A 24,913-nucleotide genomic window follows, 5' to 3' on the forward strand; every position below is an offset into this window, starting at 1 on the left:
AAAGTCACTACTACCTGGCTGTTGTCTGGCTTGTGAGATGAACTGAAGTGTGTGTCTGAATTTTGAACCCAAGCAACTATATCATTGCTGTTTCTATATAGCGGATTGTAAATACTATAAACTTAATGTTGGTATCATGAGGAAATGAAAATACCAGCGGGTCTTATACAAGTCTACAGATAACTACAGCGAATGTGAGCTGTCCTCAGGTTCCCTCTGGTGGCTGAGTGAAGGGTGTGACTGCAGGCCCTGGAAGAGGCGTTTGCTGCCTTTAAACCTGTCTGAACGTACACTGAGTTTTTATCCTCTCTGAGGAACCTCTGTCATATTTAGGAGATGGTCAGTACTTTTGGTTTTGCTATGCTGGCCACCATCAAATTTCTGAGCATTAAATGATGTGTTGCTATATGTATCATCAGCTTGGAGATACTCAATTTCTTTGCTTCATAGAACAAAAGAGCTTACTGTTGCAGACTGCATCTGTTGAGACTCACTCCTTTATCAAAACACAGGCTTGTAATACAAGCTGGGAAAGAAGCCCAGAGTAAAGTGGGGTCACTGGTTATCTCTGTTATGCTGCAGTAATGGAAGGGGTCATTATGAGAATAGTGTGATTTGGAGAATTAGTAAAGAATTAATATTTTCTTTATAAACATCATGCTTTCAGTATAAGAAAAAGTTCTTGCTTTTGTGTCTGTATTCAGCTGATGAGAGGGGACTTTTGTTGGTTGCTGCTGAGAAAGAGATAATGCTGCTGGAAGTCACTGACAGTGGGTGTTGTCACCCCTCAGGACTGGCTGGTGCAGCAGGTGAGCCAAAAATTGAATGGCAACTGGATTACATTCCTCTCGAGGTGGTCTTTCCAGGTCAAGTTAAAATATCTTTTGATACTTGTTTTATCACTTAGGATGTTCAGGCTGTTACTGCCCACTGGGTAAATAGAGAGCTTAGTTTTCTGAATCTGGCCTCTGTCATCCTCACCTCTCTCCCAAATATACATTTGAGATTTCAGGCATTCCCAGGGTGAAGTGGTTGCTGCCAATACTCTATTAGTATTGAGTGACTCATAAAGCATATGCATGTACTTGGAGTGAAAATAAGAGCCAGCTTTAGCCTACTGCTAATGCATCTTCTTTCTTGGTTGAACCTTATTCTGTCAGTGACTGTCTGGTACATCAGAATACAGTAGATCCAGCATCTCCAGATGGGAGAAGGATCCAGAAGATCCCATCCTTGCCCAGGCTATTTTTGCAACTGAATCTTGTGAAATGTCTGACACAACATGCACATATTTGGTCTTGACTTTTTCAGTTGTTCCGGAAAGAACTGAGCAGGATTTTAACTTGGTCTTTTCACTATGGGATGATTATGTTTTTGATGGAGCTAGAGATAAAAACACTAGCCATTTGGTTACTTATATACCCTTCTGGCTTCCTTCTGGGTCCACTTATTTTTGGACAAGCATTTTAGCTCATGTTGCTTGATCAAGGCTCATATATAAGCAAAAAAAAGTCATCCTTACACTGCAATAAGAGTGTACACAAACACTATGGAAAGCCTGATCTTCAAAGGAAAGCTTTGGTAGTTAATAAGTGCTTTTTAAACAGATAGTTACACTGGTTACAGAGTGGAGTTAGCAAGAGAGGGATAATGCTGGTATAACTGTACTTGCTGTAGGTATTTGAGACTATGGATGAGGTGCGGGAATACTTCCAGCCATGGACATCATCATGGGAGGAAAGGTCATAGGTTCAAGATGGATGGGAGCCATAGCATGTTTCAGCCAGGTCTGTGATCTGGAAAATATGGGGGACTGAAACAGAGGTGTATTATTCCTGCTCTGCAATTTGGGCATGGGTAGTGTGACCTGGTCTCCATATTGTATAGCATTTCAAGATCTTGGGTAAAAGGCACAGCAGTATTACATCCTGATTTTGTCCAAAATGAGCAGAATTTTGTTAGATGCCTCACAGAATGTGATGTCTGCAACAGTGGACTGCTTGGAGAGTGGCCAAATCAACTGTGATTGTGACTGGGGATGAGATTAAGATGGAAATTTTGGTCCTCAGAACATCCTCTTGCAGGATGGTAAGATTTCACTTTAGACCAGGATTTCACAAAAATTTCTAGCCATAAGAAATTGCTGACAATGTTAACTTGCAGGCTGATGCCAGGCAAGCAATGCCTCATGGTGGTACCCCCGCCACAATTTAGGAACCTTGGTCTCAGGACAATCTCCTAACATTCCCCATCTTGTTTTCCAGATCTAGAGACAAACAGCGATCTCAACAATGATGACTTTGAATATGAAGATGAAGCAAAACTCGTTATATTTCCTGATCACTATGAAATCTTATTACCCAATATAGAAGAGTTACCAGCACTGGTCAGTGAGTGTGTGCAAGTGGTGATAGGAATTGTCTCCTGCTTCAGTCTTTATCAAGACGGTGCTTTGTTTTCTTATGTGTAGTGCTTGTTTTTACATAGAGATCTTTCTTAACTAGCTATAATAGAGAGTCAGTAATTTCTAAAAGTCTGCTTTGTCTTTGTTTCTTGGATTTCCTTTTACTTCCTGTATTCCTTCCCTTATTATGATGCCAGCTTGTCCCAGGGAAGCTCACGTAGCACATGTTGTGCTTACTCTCCTGCTAAAATAATAACAACTGCAATCTAGAAGATTACGTGCATATTTAAGTATATAAATAGTCTTACTGATATCCAGGTCTGTATGTGATTAGCAATGGGCTGAATGCCAAGTTCTGTCCAGTCACTGAATCATGTTAGGTTTTGATTGACGTACGTTTGTCTTCTAGGTGACAATAGCTTGTGATGCTCTCCTCAGTGCAAAATCACCCTACAGGAAGCAGGACCCTGACTCCTGGGAAGAAGAGCTACAGGCATCTAAACATGCCAAAACACTTGTACAGTTAGACAATGGTGTTAGAATTCCCCCCAGGTGAGGGTAATAAAGTTTGTTTATTGTAGCCTCTCTAACACAGTCCAGAGTAATAGAACTAAAGCCAGCAACTCAGCCAACAATTCTCTTGCATGACTCTGGGCTGGGTGTGTATGTTTGGTTTGACCTACCTTGGAAATACAGGACTGGTTCCTGCATTCCTTACTTCTGTCATTTCTTTCTGTTTTCTTTTGCAGCGGTTGGAAATGCTCAAAATGTGACCTGCGGGAGAATCTGTGGCTAAACCTGACAGATGGTTCTGTGCTATGTGGAAAGTGGTTCTTTGATGGCAGTGGGGGGAACGGGCATGCAATGGAGCACTACAAGGAGACGGGTTATCCTCTGGCAGTGAAGTTGGGAACCATCACTCCTGATGGAGCAGGTCAGCCACCTGGGAGGTTCTGAGATGGTGTATCTTTTGTGCATGAGACTAACAGGTGTATATCTATTACCAAGTGGGTTTGTGCTTCTAGTGCAAATGTTTGAGAGAGTGATATGGAAAGAAAAACCTGTGAGTCTGTGAATCTTTATCGGGGTTGGGGGGAATGGCACAAACTCCATTCAGAGAAAGCCCTTACCTTTTTTGTCTGCTTTTCTCCTCCTGTTTTATATTTGGTGTAAATAGGTTTTTGGGTTTATATAATAGTAGATTTATAATAGAAGAATGGTATTATTTTAAAACAGCAGAATCCAGAGAAACAGTATTTTTCAGTTCTGCTACATTTGCTAGGGCAAATGGTTCAACCCTCTGTAACATAGAAACAATACAGGGTAATGATTTTTAAAATCAGAAAAGTCCATTCTTAACAGCATGTATGTTTTTTTATCATACTAGAAACTGTGCTATTTTTCCTTATTGTTTTGGTAACATTTTGTTCAGTCTAATGAACGCTCATCTTCATGGGGCTGCTGTGATGCTCATTTGTAAAATGCTTGATTATCTTGAGAGGGGAAGAAAGCTATAGATGTATCCTTGTTTGCATATTCTCAGAGCGTGATGTTCTGCAGTGTTGCTGTGGAGAAGATTATGGTGTGTGAGGATTAGATGGAGTAAAAACATGAGAAGCTGAAAAAGTCATAAGCAAAGAGATCCTTTGCTGCGGCTGTACAGAGAAATAAAAAACAGAAGAACACATAGCATGATTATATTTTGGGTTTAGTGCTTTTGACCATATGGATGAAAAATAGGTGTTTAGAGCAGCCCTTTTTTTAACACACATCAGTTGAGAGTTTTTCATCTTTAAGTCCTATTCAGTGTCAAGGAAAGGAGACTTTAGTCAGATTCAACCAGCTGTGGCACAGAAACACTGAGCAAAATTCATTCTTTTCTTTCCCAGATGGAATATTGTTTCCTTGCATAAGCCTGGTCTTGGATGATTTCTATCAGAACATCTCAATTATTGAAGGTGTTTAGGATTTGCCCAGCTGTAGGTTTCAACTGCATCTACAAAATAAACAGAATATTCTTTAGGGGTTTCTTTTCAATTTTTTTGTTTTCTTTTCTTTCTCATCTTTAGCAGCAGTACTTGTTTCCTTACGGCTGCTGTCCTTCTGCCTCCCACCAATCAGCTGCTACTTCTTCTCTTGGGTGGCCTTTGGGATAACAAAGGACAGGCTGTCATCCTTCCCTCTGAATGAGGGGCACCAGCTGTTCTCCACAGACCTTTGTTCTTCTGGATGATGTTTACTTGGTTTCCCTATAGAAAAGACTTCCCTCCCCCAACCCTCCTTGTTTCCTTTTCAGTAATTATTCTCTCTCTGATCTATATTGCAGTGGTAATCATAACCTCTCGATAGGGCTGGATGACAGACGAGCTTCAGGAAAGAGGCTCCGTGGCTGATTGTGACGCAAAGTCTGTCTGGTTTCTGCTTCCCTGGGCTGGAGGTGAAGAGATGATGGTAGAGGAGTAATAAGTGTTCGTCCCTCTGCTGACATAACTTATTCCTTTTTCACACCAGTAAGAAGGAGAAAGAGGTGGTGCTGGTATTCCACTTATACTTACCCTAAGTGTACACAGAGGGAGCAGAGGAGAGCTCCTTGTCTTTCCTTGAGAAATCTGTGTTGCATACATTATGAAAGATTTCTGGGACATTAGCCCCATTTTGTAGTGTTCTGTCAACAAACAGGTCTGGGATTAGGGCAGGAACTGAACCAAACTTCTATCTTCCACTCTTGGATCTGGACAGGATGCATGAGAGAGTCAGAAAAGTTGCTTGCTTCAATAGGTTGAGTACTACTCGGCAGACTGTGCTACCTGCTGCCTCTCTTGACAATGCCATTAGATTTCATTTCAAGTCATTGTGAGGTTGCATATTTGAACCTGGTTTGAGGAATGGAGTGGGGGTTTGGCAGTGGGAAGCCCTATCTGACAAGTACTTGAATGAATTGTTTCGTGGATGCCAATCTCAGCAATTGTCAGGTACTACTTTGGGGGATCCTGTGCAACTTGTTTCTTCAGGGACAGTGTTGCCATTGCCTGTTACCCTTCAAGTAGGAAGGAGTGATGTCTATACAGCCAGAATAGGTGTAAATCTTGAGCTGTGGAAGAAAAGGAAGTACAGGTAGCATTGTCATTTTTTCTTTCCTTACCATAATATGAATAATAATGATTATTCTCTGTTTAATAATATTCTGTGTTGTCTGTCTCAGATTTTTCTTGCTTTTTTTTTTGTTTTTTTCCCACTTATAGTCCTTCCTTTTTCCCCTTTCTCACTCTAATGATATCAGCTTTAGTGTGTCACTTTTGCTGGTTTGTCTACGTTCCTTATCTACCAGAGTCCATATGATAGCACTACAGACCTGTGTTTAGGGGCTGTCATCATCTTCCCTTGATTTGCTGCTCTGTCTTTCTTTTTTTTTAAATTCCCTCCCCCACCCCCCCTAAATAAGAGAATTCTGTCTCTCTCTCATGAACTTAAGTACTAAAGCATATGACACGAGCTGGGCTTGAGGAAAAGATTAATGTGTCTTTGTTCAATTTCTGCTGCTCCAGGTCAGTAGTCCCAGATGGCTGCTCTCTCTTCAGTTGCCAGAGCTGAGGAGAAACAAAAGCAAAGCTTCCACATTGGAAATAGTCACCTAAGATCAGTTGATGTGTAATCTCACTCCATTAGGTGTTTGAATTTTTCAGGATCTTTTGGCTGTGCTGTGACCTCACCAGAAGACTATGGGAATGTTGTGATCTCTTGTGTGTGGATGAACAGTCAGGTCTTCTGGGCATGCTTGCTACCACACAGTGGAATTCCAGCAGATGGGCAGCTACAGCCACATGCATGCCAGAGAGGTCATCAGGACCAATGTTAATAGAGAGTCTGATGGCTAATCAGCAGCTGGCAGTGCAACTCAAAAGCATAGTTCCCTGGTTTGAGAGAGTTAGTGTTTTTCATAGGGCTGGTAAATTTTAAAAGTTGCATTAGGTCTTTGAGTTCTTGGCTAGCCTTCAACCTATCATTTCAGTGTGGGTTTGGTACTAGCAGACTTCAAGGAGACTGCCTTTTTGTTAAAGTCTTATATAGGGGATGGGCTGAGTCAGAGCCAGGGTCTGTAGTTGCCAGGAGACGGCAGGGTAAGGACCTTTCAGAAGTGGTATTTGTGCTGTGAACAGCCTTTATCAGGGTTCCTGCTCTCCTGAGTTTGTTTCACCTTTCTCCTGGCTAAGTTTTCTCTCTCAGCCTAGATCTGGTCATATGGGGCAAGGTAACTGTGAGAAACTCTGCTGGGCATGAAGGAAGTGGCTGAAAGAAGTGCAGGCAGACTGGCAGAGGGATTCTGGATTTTGGTATGAGTAGAGACCAAAGCCGGGAAGTAGTCATTCACTACAGAGGAAGAGGACAGAGAAGAGAAAAAGAGGGAAGGCCTGTTCAAGTCTTAATAGTGCATGTCTTACCACTCATATACTTTTATGATGCCTACAGCTTTGTTGTCACTTGCTCAAGTAGGTGAAACCTGCTCTGAACTCAGCTTTGTTACAGGACTTGCTTGGTAAACACGAAAAAGGATTTTTTTCTCTTCCAGCCATTTTCTTGTTCTGTTGAATTTATTAAACTTGGTTTCAGAATGAAAATATCATCACTGGACTTTGCTTACCTCTAGAGTTTGAACTTTGCCCTGCCAAAATGTTTATGGGCTTTTACTTAAGGGCATAAGTACCTATCATAGAGCTAGAACTGAAATCTAGATCTCCCATACAATAAAGCAGGACGCCTCAGTCATGAAATCAGCCTTTCTCCCTAACCAGAAGATTAATCTTTGAAGTCCAATCTTGGTTCTCCCTGTATCTCCATGGGAGAAGGGCATAAGTGGATTCCTTAAACTGTACTAGATATTAAAATACCATTGGCAGTAGTCAGTTGGCCCCATATGCTCACAGTTTTAATGTGTCTGCCCATATCTAGTAGCTCCACAAAAATTCAGAATCTCTTGTTGCCATGTTCAAAATGTGGACTGGCCACATATCTGAGGATTTTGCATGCCCCGTTCCTTGTTTTCCCTACAAATTTCTTATTGGGGGGACACACACACACGATGGGATGGACGGACGGGGCGGGAATACTGTGATCACTATTAAATATTCTTAGGTTTTAATACTGTGAGGGCATGTAATTTCTTTTGAGGGAGAAGTTGAGGTGATTGGGTTGAGAACATATAAGATATTTACTGAGCTATATGGATGGCTATGTATCTTTCTGCTGGTTGTAACCAGACTTGGAGAATATGAATAAGGCAGTCCTGTACTGAGAATGCAGTGTTGGTAAACAAAGACAAGGGATAACATTTGATACTAAAGTTATCGGTTTCTTTCTGCTTTTGTAGATGTCTATTCCTTTGATGAAGAGGAGCCAGTTTTAGATCCGCATATAGCAAAACATTTGGCACACTTTGGAATTGATATGCTGCAGATGCAAGTGGTAGGAAATAAGTCTTTTATTTAGTTTGTTGTTTACTTGTTGTTTCTTTAGTTGGGTGTGGGAGAGAAACAGAAGAATGATGCTTTTAGCTTATATTTGTGCATTTCCTTCAGACTCTTATGATAATATTTAGTTTTGTAAAGTTCAGCCAGCAAGCCCATGTTTTGTTTTCTGAGGTCTGAGAGGAGTGAATCATTACACTCAAATCTGAAAGTTGCCTTCCGAAAGAGTTCCTTTGTGGTCTTTAGTTTACATGTTTCACTTCTCATGTGTTATGTACCATTTTCCTTCAAGATGAAAAACCTCATTCAATTAGAGAAGAATATCTAGAATATTTAATTACAGTGAGTGAAGGAAAGCCTATTGCAGGTGTAAGCAGATACTAATCTTGAACAAAAGTAAGCTAAGCAATGGATAAGTAAAGTGGTTGAAAGGTTCTTTATGTAAAGTTACAAATTTCAGTTTAGGTCTTGTTAATAAATACATTACAAAATGAAAAAATACATTCTCTCAAGTCTAGAAAACTGCGTGCTCTATGGTGTAGTACACTAGAAAGGGACTGGGGCAAAAAGGGTCCTGTTCCTGAACATGTTATGGGTCTGTATTAGTAGAGAAGTCCTTTTAATAATTTGTATCTCAGTGGATGTTGATTCCAGTTCTGTTTAAATGATCTAAGGAGTCTGAATGGGATGTGGTTATAAAGACAGATGGGGTTTGGGTTTTGTTTTGTTTTGTTTGGTGGTTTTGGTGTTGGGGTTTGTTTTTTTTTTTCACTCAAGCACGTAGCCTAGTATCACTACCTAAGAACCTGAACATTGAAACTGTTAAAAATGAACAAACCTGATACTGCTTTAGTGTATTCCATTGTCCAAGTGGAGAGAAAACTAATAATAACTCTAAAATGATACAGAAGAGTTAAACTGCAGTTTCAAAAGCCTTCATGGTACTAATAATACTTTTGGTATACTAATTTCCTTGCCAATATCACAAATAAAAAGTCTCTTATCCAGTGGTGTTTCTGGAGAACCTGTTTTACTCAGCAACCTTGAAAACTTAGTCTCAGCTGTTTGACTGGGGTCTGAAAAATTTTTAGTGAAGTGATGGAGTAGTGCTAGCAGTAAATGACACTGCAGTGACCTGTACCTACAAGCTGTGAACAATCGATGTACCTGTGAGCTGAATGCTGAGCTGTAAAGGAGAGAAACTTCAGTGTCACAAATTTTGGCTTTTCCCATTTGAACAAAGGGAAGAGTTCTTGGATCTGCAGCTTTTTGTGTAGTTTGTTTACTAGGACCAGCTTCTACAGCAGCAGCTATTCCTGGCCATTACAAATGGAATATGAAACCTGAAAAAATGCAGTGTTTTGATGCTGAGGCTTGAGGTCACAGCCCTGAGAGAAGTGAAGCTCCCAGCTGGAATTGAGGTCATAACTAGGAACAGTCAAAGAGCCAGTGGTCTGTGGTAAAGAACTAAGAGGTATATTGGAAGAAAAAGCTGGTAGCCTTCTGACCCTGATCTTCTCTTCTACATGCAGGATTTACTTCCCTTTGCCCATTGGTTTGGCTCTTCTTTTCTAGAGTATTGATCACAAAGTTGGTGATGATGACAGCAGCACCATAATTGTTGCAGAAATTAAACAGATAAAAAAAAAATCTTGTTGCTTTTAGACAGAGAATGGGCTAAGAGATAATGATATAAAACCAAGAGTCTCTGAATGGGAAGTGATTCAGGAAGCTGGGGTGAAACTCAAGCCCATGTATGGCCCAGGATACACCGGCATGAAGAACTTGGGAAATAGCTGCTACCTCAATGCTGTCATGCAAGCCATTTTCAGCATCCCAGAGTTCCAGCGAGCGTAAGTAGCTTCAAATCAGTTCTTGTCACTAGCTGCTGCATTCCTCAATCTCCTGTTTTTCTAAGTAAAAATGGTATTTGAATTTTTCTCACCTGCAAACAGGTCTCTTTCAGTCAGTTCAGTGGCTGCTTACAGGATTTAGTGATTGTATTATTCTGTTCTGGAAAAGGCTGGAACACAAAACTAAATCTGCCTTTGAAATCAGAACTTACTCACTTAGCTTCAGTGGTAGGAAATCACATGCCACCTTGTAAACTTGATTGCTCTGTCTCTGCTTTTTATATACATATGTACATATCTCTATATATCTCTATTTATGTCAGTATCATCAGTATCACATTGGGGGGGGGGTTACTGTCCCGTGCCTTCATATAGCTGCAGGAATCATTCTATTGCTCCAATGTCATTCGTGCAAAAAACTGTTCTGGCACAAACATGTTAATATTGATCCATGCTAGTGAAAAGTAATGCACCTACTTAGGCAGGTCTGCCTAAGAAGAGGGCAACTATTAGAGGCATTTTTAAATTAAAATTCTCATTAAAAAAAACCCAACAAACTCATTTCATGAAAAGGGTAGTGTAAGCATATTCTTCCACTGAATAATTAAGAGAGTAAAAGGACAAAAGCACAACAGAAGAATATGAAATATTCCTGACAGATCAAAACTGAATACATCACTCCAAGGAGAGGTCTTTTTATAAAGGACAGTCTATGGTTTGCAATAAAATTCAGAGTGCTTTTTCATTCCACAGCAGTAGTAGTGTGTGTGCTGGATGTAAGGCTTTTAGATTTTGGAAAGGCTCCCAGGTTTTCATGTAGCAATTGCCTTCTGGAGAAGAAGAGGGAGAAAACTTGTGGTTTTTACTTTGTTAGCCATATGCAGTGCAATCTGTAAGATTCATTAAGTACCAGCTTTTCTACCTCCATTTTTGAAAAATATCAAAATGGACTTTACCGAGGGAGGTTGTTTTCCACAGCATGGTCCTTGGAGTTACCTGGAGCACTTAGTATCAACAAAGTAGTGAAGATCTTTGGTGAAGGAGGGACCAGGCAGAATTTAGATGTGTTCTTTCAACATGGCCATACCTACCTAGCCTGTTTTTTCTTGTGCCCAAAGGAAGCAATGTTCAGATAGTGTGCTACTAAATGCTTTACTTTCCAACAAACTGCCTAGAACAATGTATACCTCAGTGTTTATTGTCAGGAACTAGCCTTTGTTTGTCTGAAGAAACTCAATAGAAACATTTTTTTTACGTGTTTTTTTCCTGATACAAATTTGGAATTTATTTGGTGATGTTGGTTAGGAGTAGAAAGTACATTGGTTCTCAACCCAGCTCTATGGTTTTGAGCAACACCATCCTGCAGCTATTTCAAGATCAAGGAATAGAATTTAAATTCCAGATGAACACCACCACCATATCCTTTATAGCTAGAAGCTTCTAAGCAAAACTTAAATGTCCATTTCCTAATTTCTTTACTATTATTTTTCCACAATAGAAGCACTCACCAGGGATAGATTGTTATGATGCAAAATTCGACTTGTTAGCACAGAGGAAGCCTGCTGGTGTATCACAACTGAGGATCTGTTAGGATATCCTTGAGTAAATCTAGCTGCAATATTTGAATGTTTCTGCTTTGTTCTTGCTGCCCAGGTATGTGGGAAACCTTCCACGAATATTTGACTACTCTCCTCTTGATCCAACACAAGATTTCAACACTCAGATGTAAGTGACACTTCTCAATGATTTACTTAATCAAGGTAAATAGAATCTAAATAATTTAATGGCAGGGCAAAAGAGCACCTCTGCATGGGCTTGAAAGTGAGATATGGCACAAGGTAGAATGGGAAGATTTGCCTGCTTAGTTGCAGGTAATGATGTTTCATCAGGGGGTCAGAGAAAGTAAACGTCTTTATTGCTTGGAATAAAAATCTTTTCTCTTCTGTTTTTCTCATGTGTTTGTTTCTACCCCACCACTTTCTTCTGTACAGGGCTAAACTGGGACACGGCCTCCTTTCAGGCCAGTACTCTAAGCCACCCATGAAATCTGAGCTTATTGAGCAGGTGATGAAAGAAGAACACAAGGTATTTGACTGAGTTGGTACAGCCTGGTAACTAGGTAAAAGTGATATCCTGAGAAAAGGGAACAGGTGCCGGGCATTGAAGAACACATGTGGATCCAGCATGGGATGCTTAGCAAGGTGGAATGTGCAGGATTCTAGTCAGGAATATATTAGTCAAGGGCTATTTGTGCAAAGCATTAAAGCAACCATTGGTTCTGCTAATAAAGTATTCTGCTTCTCCAGTGATGAGTGTGAAAGTTCACAGAACTTGCAACTTATGTTTATTTTCTTGGAACAACAACAACAAAATGTTATCTAGAGAGTCCTGAGTATTTGGAAACAAAACTCTAAACCCTCTTTAAATTTCATAAAGAAGTATAAAGAGCTAAAGAGTTGTTTCCAGGAAGTGTCTCACAATATTCCACCTGATTTCAGGAGAAGCTGTCTAGGTAATGCAAGATTAAGTGGTGCTGGAGGCTTTCATGTAGATGAAGGAGGGGCCATGCAGAGCCACGTCCACTGGGGCTTTATTCAAGTATTTCATGGTACAGAAATCATGCAGAAGCATGTCTGTGCCAGGGGGATCTATCCTGGAAACACAGCAGTGCATCTGGTTTTGGATATAAATTGAAACTCTAATTGCTGGACATCCTGGGGAGAACAATGTATATATCCTGATCTATAATAATTCACAATAGAAAAAAACCCCTCAGAATCAGCTTTCTCAGAATAGGCAATTTCAGAACAAAGGTATACTGAGGGGCAAGTACTGTATAGCTAACATGCTGCACACAAAGGAGAGAGGAATTGAAGGATAAAATAACCTTTTTTCCCCATGTTTATATAATACAGCATTTTATGTCTCTGTCATAGTGACTGTTATCAGTGGGAGACTGTCCTTTTATTTTTACTGTAATTTGCAGTAATTGTGCAGCAAAACACATATTTAGCTCACAATATCTAGCTAGTATCTAGCTTTGAGAACTCCAGTATTGTTGGTTCTGTAATCTTCATGTTGCCTTTGTGGTGTTCTTCTGCAACATGAAAGTTGCTTGTTTCTCTTACACTGCAAAAATCATTAAGGCATGTGTTGGCATTGTAACATCCATAGACAAGTGTCTTCATCTGTCTGCTTTTTCTTCTTCCAGCAACAAATACTTTCACAGTCATCAGAAAGCCTCTTCATATTCTTTGTCCAACAGTCTTTTGGTTTTAGCAGTAAGGATGATTTTTGACAAAGACCTGACTGATCTATTTGTATTAACAAGGTTAATGGGCACTGCCTGAATGACTGGTTTATCTTTTTACCTGTTCTTGCTTCATTTTGTGAAGAAGAAAAGCTGTCAGTAACTTAGTGGTGAGATGGACAAGTTTCTTCTCTTTTTATAAGTTGGTTTAAGTTTCCATCAGCTTTTGGAGAGTGAGAAGATTAGTTCAGATTTTGCCTTTCTGCTCAAACTCTGCTGCTTTTGGAATTGCCTTTGTTTTCCCTAGAGTCATCCAATTAACAGTTGTCTTAAGCAAGGCGTTAGTTACTGGGACAATGTTATCTACCCAGTGAATCTGTTATTTTAGGTTTCTTTTACTATTCAAATCATCTACCTTGAAACATCTTGTTTAGACTGATGCTGGGAAAACTGGACCTAGAATATATTTGTGTCCCTGCCAGCCTCTGTTATTGTGACCCCAAGCAGCATGTGGAGTCAAACCACAGACTCCACAGATGGGATATTTAGAAATGAAAGGTCAACTAATAACCAATACTAAAAATACTACCTGTAGAAAAGAGCTGTCTTTATGGAGAAAGAATCTTTGATACCAAGTTGTAGTTTTATACACAGTAGAAGTCATGCATGCTTCTGTCACAGAAGCATGGTAATAGTTTCCATGGAAATAGATATTTTCCTCTACCTTCATCTATCAGTTATTGATATAGAAATTTCTCCTTCTGAAATCAGAATGCCAAGGAAACTTTGGACAAAGAGAGCATCTGGTACAGAGTAGTTTGCATGATCTGAAAGTCCTGTGTCTCTTGAGTGATTGCTTTCTACAGTAGCTATTCGTTATTTTGGAACAAGAAATGAATCCTGCTTGTTTCCTTTAAAGTTTAAATTTACCAGCGCATCACTGTAACTAAGGAATAGTGGCATAGACTTTAACAGATTCCTCACATTAAATTATGTATACTGACTGACCTGCTTTCTTAAACTCATCCAGGATATGAATGAAGAATAATGTTTTGGAAGTTCAGGGACTTGAACCCTTTGAATAAAGCTACACCTCCATGTTTAGCCCAGCAGCCATTACTACTACTAAGATATTGAGAACTTTTTAATGACAGATGGTATAAAACTCTGTCAAATAGTAGTAGTCATCTACTGCCATTTAACAACAATTGTGTTGTTCATAAGTTCAGTTTAATAAAGTTATAGTTACAGGCATCAGATGACTTCCTTATCAAGCAATTCATAGCATGTATTAGGATTTGAAACAGCTTTTACTGCTTTTGTTCATTGTCGTATTGAAGATTTATTTAGAAAAACAAATCAGATACAGATATTTTTTTCCATTCCCTCACTCTGGGCATACAAATCTGTTTTGTCAATTTGGGGGTGCTTTTTTTGTTTGGTGCATTCCCCTGCCCCCATAATGCTGGTATACATACAGATAGTATTTTGTCATCCAAGGAGTTGTACTGACATTTATAATAAATATAATTTCATAGGATTTTAGGCCTTCAGTGTTTTCAAGTGCTTCTGTTTTGTGTCTGTAAAATAAATTATTCATTTTACTTTTTTTCTTTTACCTTTTTTTCCCCTCCTACATGCAAAGAAGTCCTCTGGCTTTCTGGGTCTTTGGAATGCATCCAAAGTTTTGGGGAGTTGTTGCCTGTAAAAGCATTCATATGAGATCTGCAGTGGTCCAGCACAGTCTATATTTAGCTAAACTGTTTTGCAACTGTTGATGGGGAAAGTATGCTAGGTATTCTATAAATATTCATGGTACTGTGAAGCTAAAATTTTTCACCACAGGAGTTTAGACTGGAAATGGCAGCAGTTTTCATGGACCCGCTTTAACATTAAAAACAGGCTGAAAGCCTAAAGGGTCATCAGCTAGGACTTGATTTTCTGTTTAGAGCTTTGCCATTTCTTCTGTTATTTTTCCTGTCCTTGAGGTGGAAAGGGTTTAGAGGGTAAGATGCAATCCTCTTCTATAGACTGTCACACATGGCATGTTTCTCTTCTCCCTGCTCAAATGGCTGGGTAAAAGGTGTATAGGTGGAAACAAGGCTTGATTCCAAACTCATTGCATTATACATCAGGGCAAATGTGCAACCTTGCCATATTCTTGCTTCTGACATAGAAAGAAGCCTGGTATATAGTAATTTGAGCTGGTTTATGAATTTCTCTCCCTGGTCCTAGCTTTGATGAAAGGCAGCTGAAGACACTAAAGTGATATATAACCCCAGATTCAGAAATCCCTAGAACATCTCTTTGTTCAAGCAATACTGAGATTCTGTCTCTTTACGAGAGCCTTTAAAGAGCATCTTAGCCTAATGTGGTTGCTGGTGTACTGCCAGAAATTGAAAAAGCATTAAAATTGAGAATCTGCTTCCGATTTCAATGGGTCTAGGAATACCTTACCCTGGTGAAATCAAGAATAAAATTTTGCTCTTTTAGTGTGTGTTTTATGTGCCTTCCATTTCATGCTGCTTTTTCTATTTTTTTTTTTATTGGTATGATAGTGCAAGTGTAGTAAAGAATGAGATTGGCTGAGTGTTTAACAGCCTCTGACGTATCCCAAAAGCTACGCCTTTGCTTGAATTGTCTTGAAAATTATTTGGTCTTGTGGAAGATGAGGGCAAATCCGAGTAAAAGATTTTGACCCTGTCAAAAGTGTTATTTGAAAGGCGTAATATTTAGTGTTGTCTTGAGGATGCAGTTTGGGGTGGTTGGGGAGGCTTCTTGAAGTGGTATAGAGGGTGGGAGAGTCAACACTAGGACTCTTGGAAGCTAGAGATTTTCTAATTTAGTGTAGTTTCCTGCTGATGTAACTGAATGGCTAAAGGCAGTATGTTATGGTCCCTCAAAATGACCAACACCTGCAAATTGCAAATTCATGTCTGTTCTTAACAACCCATCTGGGAATGCATGCAGCACACATTAGTTCTGTTTGATTCTGTAGAGATCTTTAGAAAGGTTTTGTCCTGAGTAAAGCTGCTAGCTGATATACCAAAGTGCTTCAATGCCCACATACTTTTAGGTGGAACAGGGTTCTGAAAGGAATGTCAAACGTTAGAAAACAGTGTAGGTTTTTAGCCTTTCTGAAAACTACTAACCTTTAGCAAACCTTCAGTAATCTCTTCTAATCTCTTGCAAATGCTGTAGAAAAGTCAGAGTGAACGCTGTAGGAACTATGTCATAAAACATATTTTAAAACCCCCAAATCATGTTTCAGGACCCTTTCCATTTTTATTAAAGTTGAAAACCAGATGAAACTGAAACTATCATTTCTCCAGTGGCAGAAATGGGCCACAGATAGATCTGGTGGAGGGACCTTGGGATATTTGGTCCAGGAATGAAGAAAAATCTTTCTTTAAAAGGTTTCTCTTTCTTTTGTTTAGCCTCAACACAATGGAATATCTCCCCGAATGTTTAAGGCTTTTATAAGTAAAGGCCACCCAGAATTTTCCTCTAATAGACAACAAGACGCACAGGAATTTTTCCTACATCTTATAAATCTAGTAGAGGTGAGAAAATCTGAATTACTGCTTCTTTTCCCTGCTTATATTAGACAATGAGGCCAGAGCTTTTATTTGAGTGGTTCATTTTTTATTATATGCTTTTTAGCCTTGGATATCTAGAAAATTACACTAATTAAAATATATTTTGGTTTAGAAACATTTGTTTCCTTAATTCTCCCTTCTCTTTACTTCAGACTCTTGCATGACCACACTCAGGGCCAATGCTGCTGATAACAACTGCAAGAGATATAGAGAGGTCAATCATCGCTGTACAGGCTCTAAGATTTATAAATATATGTGACTGTCCTTTTAAATTGCTGTTCATTCTATGATTACATGCTACTTATTTGTTTCGCTTATTGAAGTCTGTCCTGGAATATTAATGAATTGGGTATTATTATTATTATTATTATTATTATTCCAAATTTATATCGTGGTTGGGAGCAAACTAATTACCATGTCCAGTTCTTTTACAAATCCCAGCTGTACGTCATTGAATCATTATGTGAGGAAGGATTCCCCTGCTGAAAGCAAAATGACTAGTTGAATATTTCTGTTTAAAATGTTAGTTCCACTGAGCTCCAGCTCAGTGCTGTGTGTAAAAGAATCAGTACTGTGAATTTTAATGCTGTCTTTCTGAAAAGGAAATTTGCAAATACATGCAGTTGTGATTTAAAGCATTTCTTTCTTGTCCATCCTTTCTCCCTCTCTTTCCCATTTTCCCCAAGAATCAAGGGTGTTTATTCATGTGTTACAGTCTAGATGAAGTTACTCACATTTGCATGCATAATACTTCACATCTCAAAATGCATGTACTGATTACAGGGTGGTTAGAAGACATTTTTCTGGCTTTTGCTTGATAACAGACATTAACATGAACAATAAAGAGGAGGTATATTATTTGTATGACATTCTCATCTGGATAATAAACTACAAGTTGCTTGTTCTGTTTCAGTGCAGATTCGGAGTGGTAGGAGCAATTCTATTTGCTGAAAGGATACCCCATGTTATTTACCTGAGCTTTCTATCTTTATTGTAACCTGCCACCTTCCTACCTTCTTCTGTTCACCTTGACTCAGTCAGATTCATTAGGTACATACTCTGCAAGTTACTATGTGTAGAAAGATACTGCTGTGTATGCAGACATTGTGGACTTCAGTGGGATTTTCTGTGGGTGCAAGAGTTCTGCATGCAATAAAATGCAAGCTGAGCTGCCAGATCTGGATGCAAGATTGGTGTCTTTGTGCTTGCCATTAAACAGCCAGCAGCCTTTGGGTTCTCTGGTCATTTTAATGATCATCACTTAAATCATTGGATCTAATATTCCTTTCAGAGAAACCCTGTAGGTTCAGAAAATCCTAGTGATGTTTTCCGGTTCCTGGTGGAAGAACGCACACAATGCTGCCAGTCCAGAAAGGTCCGCTACACAGAGAGGGTGGACTATATCATGCAGTTACCTGTTGCCATGGAGGCAGCGACAAACAAAGGTAAAGAAAAACTGGTCTATTGACTGACCTTCTGATGACTCTCGATCATGAGGGAATGAAGTTCTCACCCCCTTGTGGTCTCTTTATATGGATAGAATGGTTCAAGGCCAAGTAACAAATAAAACCAATGAATGATCAGGGGAAGGTTACTTGGTTTGTTTGGTTTTTTTAAAGGAGATTTTAAACACACATCAGTGGTTTTACCATCCCTGCTTATATTTTTATGGAAGAAGGATTCTACCTGGATACTCTTGGCAAGTTTTCAGACAGATTTCTTCTCAGATTGTGGGACCACCATTAAATGTCATCACTCGGCAATATATCACCAAGAATGATAGCAGTTTGTATGACACAGATGTCAGAGATTTGTGATTTAAAACTTTAACCTGGTTTTGACCTAGAGATGTGCTACACTACTTATAGTACAGTTTATTTACCCTTGGGTTTTGTGCGTGTGTGTGCCCAAAGATCCCCATTAGGTTTAGATTTCCTTTGTCCTGGACAGTGAACCAGTATATAAAAACTTCTTTAATTCTAAAAAAGGAACTGAACATACTAGCTGATGAATATCTTGTAAAAACAAACACACACTCACAAAAAATAAATAATAAAAAGAAAACAACCAAAAAAACACAAATCAGCTTTGTGTTCTTTTGCAGCAGATTATAAGATTTAATGTGATAATAGACAATAGGGGTATAAGGGAGTTTGTCGTCTATAAAGCCAAAATACACAATTTGGATATCCTGGGCTTCAGGAGAGGAGGGAAGGAGGATGAAGTGGTGGACATTGATTTAATATACAAGAGTGGTTTTTTCATGCCTGTGAGCTGCCTGAGAAAGCATACTTGTTTTTAAAGGAGAAAATGGCTGAGGAGGCCAGAAGACTTGGAAGCAGGAGGGAGGTACTGACAAATCTTGGTTGCCCCTGCAATCGGTGAAGAGTCTTGCAGACTAACATAATAAATGTATGCTTGAGGTGGAAGTGAAGGGGACATCACAGGAACACCAGAAGGGGTGTGTGTCTGGTTTCCTACACAATCTCAACATTTAAAATATTTTAAAGTGAGAAGGAACTATTCTGATTATTTGATCAGATCCTCTGAAATAGCACAAGACACAGAATTCCACCTACTGCTTTTCATCTAGCCCACAACTCCTTGAACTGAACAATATATTTTAAAAAGACCATTTTGACTTGAAAATTTAAGTTTTGAAGAATTTCACATTCTTTGTTCATCGGTTTCAGTGATGATTCTGTTGCTTATAAAAGAGCATGTTATTTCCAGGTAATGGTTGAGGAGGTATATTAGTTTATGAATTTACCATATGGTGCTGATCAGCTTGCTAGTGTCAGGACTCTTTCTACATCATACATAATCCTGTCCTGTCTAGAAAGTCAGATGACACAGATGGACAGCAATAATCAGATTGAGCTGATAAAGTGGGTAGTTGGTGTTACTATCAACACAAGATTCTGGCTGTCATGGCAAAGTTTTAATTGCCTGTTGCCCAGTATTGCCAATTCTGTGTTTTCACATGAACAGAAACCTTCAAAAAAGAGGTGTGGTTGTAAGTGTAGCTCCTGCCTCCAACGCAGATGAAAAGATTTGATGTGTAGTTAAAACCATGTAAAAGTTTTATTGATAAATAGGTTCTTGCGTTTCTAAAACTTGCAAAAATAAGACTGGTGAGGGACATCGTAACCATGACAATGTTCATTTAGCTTTTAGTGTCACATATATTTCTCAGATGAATTAATTGCCTATGAATTGAAGAGGAGAGAAGCAGAAGCTGCAAGGAGACCTCCACCAGAGCTTGTCCGTGCCAAGATACCATTTAGTGCGTGTCTGCAGGCCTTTTCTGAACCAAACAATGTAGAGGATTTCTGGAGCAGTGCCCTTCAAGCAAAATCTGCAGGAGTTAAGTAAGTGTGTGTGTGGCTGCTTATTAAAAAACTATACGGTGGTGTTCTGTGCTTGTCTTGCTCCCTGAACATGATGCAGAGAGAAATAGACAAAAGCATCATGGGCTTTGGCATTGTATTAGTGTCGGGGCTCATAAATGTAATGTGCGCATGAAGTCTGATGAGAGTTGTAATGATCAATTGAACAGGAAATAAATTGTTCTCAACTGTCAAACTCCAAGAGGTGATGCGGTCTAGTTGTTAAGAGCTTGAACTTTAAATGCTTGTAGCTTAATTGTCTGCCCAGGTTTTAAAATTGGATCCTATGTCTCAACTAGCGATAGAGCTCTGTATTGCGTGGTAGGAAATAAGTCTGGATCTCAGTGCTTAGTCGATGTCTTCATTTGACTAAAAATGCTGATGAGCATTGTGTGGCAGCAAAACAGGGTGAAGCAAACGAAGGTTGTGTTTCTTGTGAGTAAGTTCTTTAGATGGATGGAAATTTCTGCATTTGTGAAGTGCTATGCTGAAAACTTTGTTGTTATTATGTTTTACATTATTTGTTGTTTATGTTTGGATTTCAACCCTACCACATCTGTGTGCTACGGTGTTTGGTTGCATTTGTTGTTTGCTGTCACTTATATGGAGCCATGGTACAAGATGGATATATAAAAGAAGGAACCCACCTTGTGTGTTTATAATCAGGTAGATAGAAGAACCAAGATCATCTTGGGCTTAAAAAAGCATTAAGAAGAAATAGGATGGCAGGTAGAGATCAGTGCAATTTTCAGGGGCAGTACTTCTTGCTAAGAACAAGAGTTAATCTCTTATCTGGTTCCATTTTTATGTCAGCAGCAAGGAGTGGCTGAAAATTGGGCTCTGCAACTGGTTTGCTGTGGCTTGGTAGCTTCTATTTTTAGATTGCTTAACATATCAATGACTCATTGCTGTCTTAGCATACAGTTTCACTGACATTGTATTAAAAATTGGGACACAAGTGGGTATGGTGGAAAAAAATGCAGAAGAAATCTAAAGTTTTTTTGCATTAACTGTGAACATGTTGGAAGAACATTCTAGTCTTTAAATAGATCTAGGGTTAATTTGTAATGTAGCTGTTCTTTATCCCCTAGGTCTGTCTATAAAACCTAGAAAGATGAAGAATAATTTGCTATTTAAAATTCAAAAGTTTCATGCCACAGATAAAGTTACGAAAATTGCAAGATGGTGCTAAGAAGAATTTAGAAAGTACTTATTTATAGTATGGTAGGAGGGCCTTATATTTATGACACATTTACTGTATTTTACCCAGAATTAGGTGAATTAGAAGAAAGGATGGTATGTATGAATGGAAGGTAAAGGGAACGATGCAGGAGATTAAATGTGGGAAAAATGGGAGCATAGAGATGGAGAATGGTGGTACATATAATGTTGCATTGTGTTCAAGATTAAACTTTTTCTTTTCACTAAGTTGACAAATATTAGGGATCCTCTTAAACTCAAGAGTCATCCTCTATTTTGATAAATATTATAGTAGCTCAATAAGAATATCATGTAGGTTTTTTATATAGGACTTTCATGTGAAAAACTACAAATGACAACTTTTTTTATCTTTGCTTAATGAAATGCTTTATAGGTGGACTGATAACTCATGGACAATGCTACTGTTACTAGAAAGGGAGTGAATAAAATGCAGATTTAATTGTTACTCCGTTATGTCCAAGATGTGTTTTAAGCCCATGCCCTGAAGTTCTAGCCAATACATCATTCAAAATTTATTACCTGACATTCAACTTCAGAACAACTTGCTTGTTCAAGTTTAATATTACTTGTAGTTGTTTTCTGTAATCTTCCTACAAGCTGAATTATCTGCAAGGGTTTGGACTGACATTCAGGATATGAATGAATAGAAAGCTACTACCATATTTGTCCACTGTACTTGAAAACATTTTTGTGAAATTTATGTTTATGAAATCCATCACTGTTGATCTCACTCAGGGCTAAAGTTACTCATCTCACTGTGCATGAGGTACTGAAATCTGTGCTGCTAGTGATTTTGTTGCCTTGTTTCAATGAATTGTATTTCTTGTGCTTCCCAGGACTTCTCGTTTTGCTTCGTTTCCTGAGTATTTAGTGGTGCAGATAAAGAAATTCACCTTTGGCCTTGATTGGATACCCAAAAAGCTTGGTATGTGCCTTTTATATTTAGCTTTTTTCTCATTCTATCCAAGATAATCTATAAGGTGTACACGCTTTGGCCTATAATGAGGACCTGGCTTGAGTTTCAAGTTTATACTGTGAAGATCCTAACTGAATCTTCTTTCCTTTTATGACAAATTAAACCAATCCATGAGGTCTGTGGAGTTAAAATGCAGTTTCATGTAGTCTAGCCTCCTACTTAAATTGTGCTTTAGTGTTCTGAATTTCTCAGATAACTGTTTTCAGGAGGAGAATCCTGGCTGTGCTTATACCTTGAGTACCAGAGTTCCCTCTCTGAAGGGGTAGGTTGTGCTGTGAGGTCATTTTGCTGGATTCATAAGCTTAGCCTGTTTCTCTGCTTCTGTAGATGTTTCTGTAGACATGCCAGACTTCCTAGATATCAGCCACCTTCGGGCCAGGGGTCTCCAGCCAGGAGAAGAGGAACTTCCGGACATTGCTCCTCCCATTATCATTCCTGATGACCCAAAAGGTATTTACTACTTCTCTCCTGATTCTCTCTTGTATTCCCCTTTCCCTCTAGCACATACTGATTCTCTTTAATCTTCACCTTTTGGAGCTATGAACAAAAAAGCAGCTCTGTACTTCTTAACTGAAGAATGTTAAAACACCCCACAGCCTTTTTTTCCTCCCTGCTAGACAACCCTAGTTCTTCCAGCTTTTCTGCTTTGATGTTTTCAGGATTTATGATTGATGCTGTTGCTCTGGACTCTCTCCAAATAATTCATATTTTTATGAAATTGCTGTGCCCAAAGATAGACATCATATTTTGTGAAATAGATTATTTCACTTGCTTTACTGGCTATAGTCTTCTACTTACCCTGCTGTGTGGTAGTTGCCTCTTTTGCAATAGTATAGTGCTGGTTAGTGGAGCAGCTTGTGCTGCATTATGATCTCTTCATCTTTACCAGAAGAATTGTTCCATGTCTTCCATGTGCATGGATGGTTATCCTTACTTAAGGATGAAGTCCTTGTGCTCATCCTTATTGAATGTTGATTGGTATCTAAGACTTAAGTGGATAGAGAAATGTGTGAAGACCTCTACATTTATGAAAATCAGCTACATGCAGAGAGCATCTTCCGTCTATTCATTGACATTCAAATGTTTCTATGACTTTAAAAATATGGAATTGGTTTTTCCCCATATAAATCTACTTAGCTTTCCTATAAGTCCTTTTCCCTGTTTTTTTCCTTTCTTAATTTTCAGATCGTATGACAAACCATTTCGTGGAGTGTACGTATCTCATTTTTCTGAGACTGGTATTTCAGCTGCTTAAAAAATTGTCATGCTTTGCTCAGCTAATGGCTTCTCTCTCCTCATAAAGATGCATGAAGTATTGCCCTGCATGCTTCTAAATAACAGCTGATTTTTGTACTTGTTCAGCATTTACTTCCATGTGTGCAGCACACTTGAAGAGTCTGTAGTAGCATCAGCATAGCCAGAATATGAGCTGCTCCTCTATCTGCTGCTCAGCAGGATCTTGCAGTTCTGGGGGGTCACAGCTGCTTGATCCTGGCTCCCTCTGGACTCTGATCTCAGCTGAAGCTGTCAGGCCCTGTCGTTCAGAGATGAAGTTCAACTGGAGACTGCTAGATCCCAGCAGCTGTTGTTTCTCTCACCTGCAAGATCCTGCCTTTGAGAGGTGATTGCTTTTGGCTGCCATCTCTAGCCAAGCTCAGCACCTAACTTCTTCACCCCTTGAAATCCAGTGGTGAGTTTTCTTAATAAATAGTCCTGTAGGAATTCATCAAGATTTAAGGATCTATGTAGATTACTGAGACAAAAGATTGCCAGTAAGTCCATAACAAATACTATAATGCTTTGTACAAGGCTGTTTTCTAATGGGTGTGGGTTTACTGCAGTACTAAAACAAACCCAAGAGATATGTATTGTAATATGTGGCACCACGAATAACAGTAAGAAATACTATACAATGGATGAAATTAGACTTTTATATTTTAGAAGGCACTTTCTTGTAGCTCTAGATATTGATGAGTCTTCAGTTATGCAACTGGCTGAGATGGGTTTTCCTTTGGAAGCGTGTCGGAAAGCTGTGTACTACACAGGCAACCTGGGTGCTGAAGTTGCTTTCAACTGGATCATTGCACACATGGAAGAACCAGGTCAGTGTTTGCAAGGTGTAAGTTAAACTCAGCTCCTGGTTGTGCATTTTGGCAGTCAGTAGAAATTTTATAATGTGTGACAGAGAAACAACGGCCCCCTTCCCCACCCCAGGAAACCTGGAGGTGTGAGTGAATTTTCCTAAGCTGCTCCTGGGATATGCAGATCTTGACCATTATGTGGCATCCTCTGCCTAGAAGAAAACAAACCTAAGCTACATCGGAAGTACACTCTCCTGTCCTCTCTGATGGTGTGGGCCAGCTCACTGTTTTCCACCCTTTGGCTAGGTCCGTGCTGCTAAGGGGGAAGCTGACTTGTGATCAAGTGTAAGTACAAAGAATCCTGCGGTCTGGATGCTTTTTTACCATGTCAGCCTTCTCTAGCTCAGGCTAGAGCATTCATGCCGTACTTAGAACTTGGGCTATTTACTGATGGACAGGGCTGCTAGATGTTCTCCACTCCCTGTGTTTCATCCATGCAGTGTTTGGACTCATGATTCAGCACTGAGTATAGCTGAGCACTCGTTTGTGAGGAAACAGATTTGGTTGAGTTCACACTTCACTGTGGGCTTTTGTGTTGCCTGTGTAAATGAGAAATGAGTTCCACTTGAGCTTGACTGACATATATCAGCCATGGAATCAGTTCATTTTACATCTATA

At 39.3% G+C, this 24,913-nt stretch overlaps 1 protein-coding gene across 2 annotated transcripts in view; it reads left to right on the forward strand.

Moving 5' to 3' along the window:
- USP13 (ubiquitin specific peptidase 13) overlaps window positions 1-24,913 on the forward strand; it is a 56,006-nt gene that overhangs the window by 23,403 nt on the left and 7,690 nt on the right. For both annotated transcript variants that reach the window (XM_075031445.1, XM_075031446.1), the window contains 14 exons: window positions 2,265-2,386; window positions 2,814-2,956; window positions 3,154-3,338; window positions 7,770-7,864; window positions 9,532-9,719; window positions 11,373-11,444; window positions 11,711-11,804; window positions 16,407-16,532; window positions 17,860-18,013; window positions 19,765-19,939; window positions 22,015-22,103; window positions 22,482-22,604; window positions 23,340-23,366; window positions 24,113-24,256. In XM_075031445.1, the coding sequence (XP_074887546.1) occupies window positions 2,265-2,386; window positions 2,814-2,956; window positions 3,154-3,338; window positions 7,770-7,864; window positions 9,532-9,719; window positions 11,373-11,444; window positions 11,711-11,804; window positions 16,407-16,532; window positions 17,860-18,013; window positions 19,765-19,939; window positions 22,015-22,103; window positions 22,482-22,604; window positions 23,340-23,366; window positions 24,113-24,256 (1,737 nt within the window). The remainder of the gene's footprint in view (window positions 1-2,264; window positions 2,387-2,813; window positions 2,957-3,153; window positions 3,339-7,769; window positions 7,865-9,531; window positions 9,720-11,372; window positions 11,445-11,710; window positions 11,805-16,406; window positions 16,533-17,859; window positions 18,014-19,764; window positions 19,940-22,014; window positions 22,104-22,481; window positions 22,605-23,339; window positions 23,367-24,112; window positions 24,257-24,913) is intronic.

The sequence above is a fragment of the Buteo buteo genome, chromosome 7, assembly GCF_964188355.1.
Source record: "Buteo buteo chromosome 7, bButBut1.hap1.1, whole genome shotgun sequence".
In the NCBI taxonomy this organism is placed as follows: Eukaryota; Metazoa; Chordata; class Aves; order Accipitriformes; family Accipitridae; genus Buteo; species Buteo buteo.